Genomic DNA, 5510 nt, shown 5'->3' with positions numbered 1-5510 from the left:
TCTATACGATTCCGACTCACGCATCTATCGGACTGCTAACCTGAGAATCCACAACATTCGATTTCTGAAGAAAAATTAATCGCGTGGAGAACCTGAACCATGAGTAACGAAGACGAGGCACTGAAGACTGCTAAGCTCAAACGCCGAGCAGCCAAGTCTACATTGACAAGACTGGGAAAGGCCTTGAATCATCTGTGTATAAATAAAAGACCAGCAAACGAGGTAAGCGACTATCTCGTCAAAGTAAAACAAGCGTTCGACAACGTGGTAGAGAAACATGAGCTTTATGCAAATTTGATTATGAACGATGAAGCTTTTGAAGCAGAAGAGCATTGGTTAGATGAGTGCCAAAACGAATTTTAAAACTTGATATTGAGGCAAAATATTATATCGAACAATTGGTTTCAGTGAAAACTTCAGAAACTAGCATTAGTCAAAACGAGCAAAATTCGTCTGGAATGATCGGAATGCAAAATGTTGACAGCGCAAGTAATATGAGCCCCACAGTTATTGAGGAAAACCCGACCAGCGTAGGTGATGAAATGAGCAATGTGGCGGAAAGTTCCCACGCGGTAATTTCCGAGGAATCTGTCAACGCTCCCACCGAAATAAGCCCAACAAATGAGGAAAATTTTCCGAATCAAATTACGTTCCAATCTGAAGTAAAAAATGAATCTGAAAATACACGAAGTCCCTGCGGGTTTCAAATGGAAAACCAAAGCTACCGAAATTTTCGGGCGACGTACGTGAATATGCAATATTTCGTACGGATTTCAAGCATGCAATTGAATCGAGATATACAAAACGAGATTCAATAACACTACTGCGAACTTGTTTGAAAGAGAAACCACTTGAATTAATAAAAGGTATTGGTTCTGATTATGATGCAGCGTGGGAATACTTAGATTCCATTTACGGGGACCCTCGGTACGTATCAGACACCATAACGCAGGACATCGTTAAATTTAAAGCCCTAGAAACAGGAGAAGACGCGCGTTTCTGTGATTTAGTTCATTTGGTTAGGCGGTGTTTCAACACGTTGAAAGAGGTAGGGGTTCCGAGTGACATGGATAACAGCCACATGCTATCCATAATTGAACAAAAGATGTGTCCAGATGATCGAAAAGTGTGGTCGAGAGACTTAGAGAGAGAAAAGCCCGCAACCCTTAAAGCGTTGATGAATTGGATGACAATTGAGATGAAGTCGCGCATGCGTGCAACAGCCCCAGTCAGGAGTGGTACGTCTCTCACTCGACGCAAAGTCAATCATGTCAATGGTACAGTCACGGAAGAAAGTAAAAACCGATTCAAGTGTTGGCTCTGCAAGAACTCAAATCATTGGCCGGACCAGTGTCAAAATTGGCAGCGATGTCTGTTGATGAGCGAATAAAAGTTGCGAAAGATAATCACGTGTGTTTCAGCTGTTTGAAGAAAGCGGGTCGGGGTCATCGTCAAGCAAATTGCAACAGGCGAAAGCAATGCACCAAGTATGAAAATGGAGTCCAGTGCACATCCAGTCACCATCCGCTGCTGCACAAGTCAGGTGCAACCGTTGCATCAGTAACTGGTCTAAACGACTCAATCCTACCAGTGATTTCTGCTAACATTTGCGGATCAAATGGTCTCTACAAGTGCGGCAACGTTCTTCTGGATTCTGGAGCTCAGATAAGTCTAATCCGCAGCGAAACGGCGGAGAGTCTCGGTCTGAAAGGGAAAGACATCTCCGTTAACATCATAAAAATAGGTGGAGAGGAAGAGTCAATCTGCACAAAGAGCTACAAAGTTCAAGTAAGCAGAATCGGAGAATCAAAGAAGTATACAGTCACTGCAGTTGGAATACCATATATCAGCGAGGATGTCAAAGGAATCAATACCAGGAATGCAATCGAAAAACTCGGACTACCAAAGGACAAGGTGAAGCGTGGAAAGGGCCAAGTCGACTTACTTGTTGGAATCGATCATGCATACATGCACACGGGTAAAACAAAGCAAGTCGAACATGTGGTCGCGAGAGAATCGCCACTCGGCTGGGTTCTGTTCGGATCATCAACGGGACAGTCAAACAATGCAACAACAACTGTATTACACGTGAGGTACCCAGAAGCAGTTGATTTATCAGAATTTTGGACAACCGAAGCCATGGGAGTAACAGTAAAGCCGTGCACCTGTGAAGCTGAAAAATTGAGCCAATCCGAAAGAGAAGAAAAGCAAGTGATTGAACAGTCTGCAAAAAAGGTTGGAAAGCAGTGGATGATTCCATATCCATGGAAGAAAACCCCAAGACTTACCAGACAACAGAATCCAGGCATTAAAACGACTAGAGTCAACTGAGCGTCGATTATTGAAAATTCCTACGCAAGCAGCAGCGTACAACAACAAGATGACAGAAATGGAAAACATGGGGTTTTCTCGAAAGTTATCTGAGAAGGAAGTTAAGGAACACAAACAACCAGTCCATTACATCTCCCACCATGCAGTTCTAAGACCTGACAGTACAAGCACCCCGGTTCGCATCGTGTTCAACTCGTCCGCTACGTTCCGAGGACATAAGCTGAACGATTATTGGCAAAAGGGGCCTGATCTTCTGAACTCTCTATTCGGAGTTATTCTCCGTTTTAGGGAAAATAAAGTTGCCCTCACTGCTGACATCTCAAAGATGTACCACCGAGTCCTTATCCCTGTCGAAGACCAGCAGGTACACCGATTCCTATGGAGGAATTTAGAGATTGATAGACCTCCAGACACTTTCGTTATGAACGTACTTACGTTCGGTGACAAACCTGCACCAGCGATGGCTCAAGTTGCCTTGCGGAAAACTGCAGATGAAGGAGCATCAGAGAACCCGAGAGCAGCAAAAGTTATAAAGGACAATTCTTACATGGACGATATTCTGGATTCAGTTGCTACAAATGAAGAAGCAATCGGGTTGACTAAAGCAATCGACAGCATCCTTGATAATGGCGGGTTTCATGTGAAGGGATGGCAATCAAACGGAGAGTTGAACAGGAAAGACGAGCAAGAAGATGGTAATGAAGTTGATGTTCCTCATGGAAAACAAGAGTCAAAAGTGCTCGGCCTGGCCTGGAACAAGAAAGAGGATGTGCTTAAGTATAAAGTAAAAGTAGAAATATGCCACACCCAACAGCCAAAGTTCACAAAGAGGAAGATCCTAAGCCAAGTCGCTAGAATATATGACCCAATAGGCTTTGCAGCACCTTACCTTATAAGGGCAAAGATTGGTTTGCAGGAACTGTGGCAGCAAGGACTCGACTGGGACCATGAACTATCGCAAAGTGATCAAACAAAATGGTTGACGTACTTTAAAGAGATGGATCAGTTAAACGAAATATCGTTGGAAAGATGTCTATGTCCCGTTGTAATGATTGAGCCACCGATCTTATGTGCCTTTGCCGACGCATCGCGAGAAGCATTTGGAACATGTGCATATTTGAGAAGTATAGGACCTAATGGAGTGGTGAACGTACGGTTTGTTGCAGCAAAGTCACGAGTCGCCCCATTGAAAGAGCTAACAATACCCAGATTAGAACTACAAGCAGCCGTGTTAGCCAGCCGTTTATGCAAGACCATCCAAAATGAACTCCGTATACCACTAAAAGAGAGTGTCTTGTTTACCGACAGCGCAATTGTTCTTGCGTGGATCCGCAGCCAGGAAGACGACTCAAACCATTTGTTTCAAGTCGAGTAGGGGAAATACAAAGCAACGTCCAACCTGCTCAATGGAGACACATCCCAACGGATCAGAACGTGGCAGATGATGTATCCCGTGGTCTCCGTGTTGTTGAGCTGTCGGATAGATGGAAAACGGTCCTGAATTCCTGTACTTGCCAAAGGAAGAATGGCCGGTCGAAAACGCAAAACCCGATGCAAAAGAAGTTGAAAGGGAATGTAGAAGTTCAAAATTGGTAGGTGCAGTGACAACGTCAGTAAACGTAATTGACAGTGAAAGGTTTTCAAGTTGGAGAAAGCTCGTACGAGTTACTGCTTGGGTTTTGAGAGCTAAGTCAACATTATTAGCAAAGGTACGGTCGACAGCGAAGGACACAGCAAGAGGAGATTGCTTAACACCGGCAGAACTCGAAAGAAGTAGGACATTCTGGATTAAAAGAGCTCAAACAAAGATTCGTGCACAATTGAAATCTAACGAATTAAGATCTCTGAGCCCTTTTACCGATGAAGAAGGCACTGTTAGAGTTGGCGGAAGAATTGATAACTCATTAGTTTCTTACGAAACCAAGCATCCTGCTCTCCTGCCCTATAATCACCGAATCTCCAAATTGATAGTGGAAGAGTTTCACAAAAGAGGTCACCACGGGGTGGCAACTACGGTAGCAAAAATCAGAAGAATGTATTGGATCATTCGAGCACACGATTTAGCAAAGAGCATCAAGGCAAAGTGTGTCACATGTCGAGCAGCAAACCCAAAAACCGAATCACAGATAATGGCCAACTTACCACCACAGCGACTTCAACCCCATTCCCCACCGTTCCACTACACAGCATGCGACTACTTTGGACCACTGACTGTCAAAGTGGGAAGAAACAAGAGAACGAAACATTACGGAGTAATCTTTACGTGCCTAAATACTCGAGCAGTCCACCTAGAAATCGCCACCGACTGTTCAGCGATGGAATTTATCCAGACTCTGCGAAGATTCTTCTCAATTCGGGGATACCCAGCAGAAATCTTGAGTGATAACGGTACGCAGTTTGTTGGTGCATTGACCGATCTGCGCAAAATGATCCAAGGAGCTGACAAAAGGCTACTTCAAGACTACTGCGCGGAAAAGGAGTACAATGGAAGTTTAGCACCCCAGCGGCACCACATCAAAACGGATGTGCAGAGGCGATGGTGAAAAGCTGCAAACGAGCCCTGAAGAGAGCGATTGGAGAACACATACTTACTCCGTTTGAGCTGTATACTTGTTTACTGGAAGTAGCGAACTTAGTAAATCAACGCCCAATTGGACGACCTCCGAATGATCCCGATGACGGCTCATATTTGTGCCCCAATGATATGCTCCTGGGTAGAGCATCTGTTCAAGTACCACAAGGTCCATTTCAAGAAACCAAAAACCCCAGAAGAAGGGTGGAGTTTGTGCAAAAGATCGTGGACTCGTTTTGGAAACGATGGACAAGAGACACATTTCCATTACTTGTCCCCAGGAAAAAATGGAATCAGGAAAAGAGAAATGTGCGAGTTGATGATGTGGTAATAGTGGCTGACGGAAATGCTGTACGAGGAAAGTGGACAGTAGGACGGATAGTAGAAGTGTACCCGAGAGAGGATGGAAAGGTACGAAACGTAAAGGTCAAAACAAGTTCAGGAGAGTACTCGAGACCAATCACCAAGATTGCTGTGATTCAAGTAGCAGAAGAAATAAACTGATAAGTCATGTTTCCTTATCGGGGGGGGGGATGGATTGCTGACAAACTGCACGGATATAATTGTTTAGCACTGGAGTTTAATTTATGCATGTTTTAACTGACGC

The 5510-nt window shown here is 44.3% G+C and overlaps 2 protein-coding genes across 2 annotated transcripts; both read left to right on the top strand.

The window, feature by feature from the left end:
- Window positions 1-2380: 2380 nt before the first annotated feature.
- Window positions 2381-3706, top strand: LOC124437284. Its single transcript, XM_046987277.1, has one exon. The coding sequence runs from the start codon at window positions 2381-2383 to the stop codon at window positions 3704-3706; it is 1326 nt and encodes a 441-aa protein (XP_046843233.1).
- A 109-nt stretch (window positions 3707-3815) lies between these two features.
- On the top strand, window positions 3816-4874 carry LOC124437283. Its single transcript, XM_046987276.1, has one exon. It carries the CDS (start codon window positions 3816-3818, stop codon window positions 4872-4874), a length of 1059 nt encoding a protein of 352 aa, XP_046843232.1.
- Window positions 4875-5510: the final 636 nt, after the last annotated feature.

This window comes from Xenia sp. Carnegie-2017, unplaced genomic scaffold (genome assembly GCF_021976095.1).
Source record: "Xenia sp. Carnegie-2017 unplaced genomic scaffold, XeniaSp_v1 HiC_scaffold_16, whole genome shotgun sequence".
In the NCBI taxonomy this organism is placed as follows: Eukaryota; Metazoa; Cnidaria; class Anthozoa; order Malacalcyonacea; family Xeniidae; genus Xenia; species Xenia sp. Carnegie-2017.
This window is presented reverse-complemented; position numbering and strand designations above follow the sequence as displayed.

What these genes read in the sequence shown, in the direction of transcription:
- LOC124437284 (XM_046987277.1), top strand. Translation starts at nt 2,381, where the DNA reads ATGACAGAAATGGAAAACATGGGGTTTTCTCGAAAGTTATCTGAGAAG.
- LOC124437283 (XM_046987276.1), top strand. Translation starts at nt 3,816, where the DNA reads ATGGAAAACGGTCCTGAATTCCTGTACTTGCCAAAGGAAGAATGGCCG.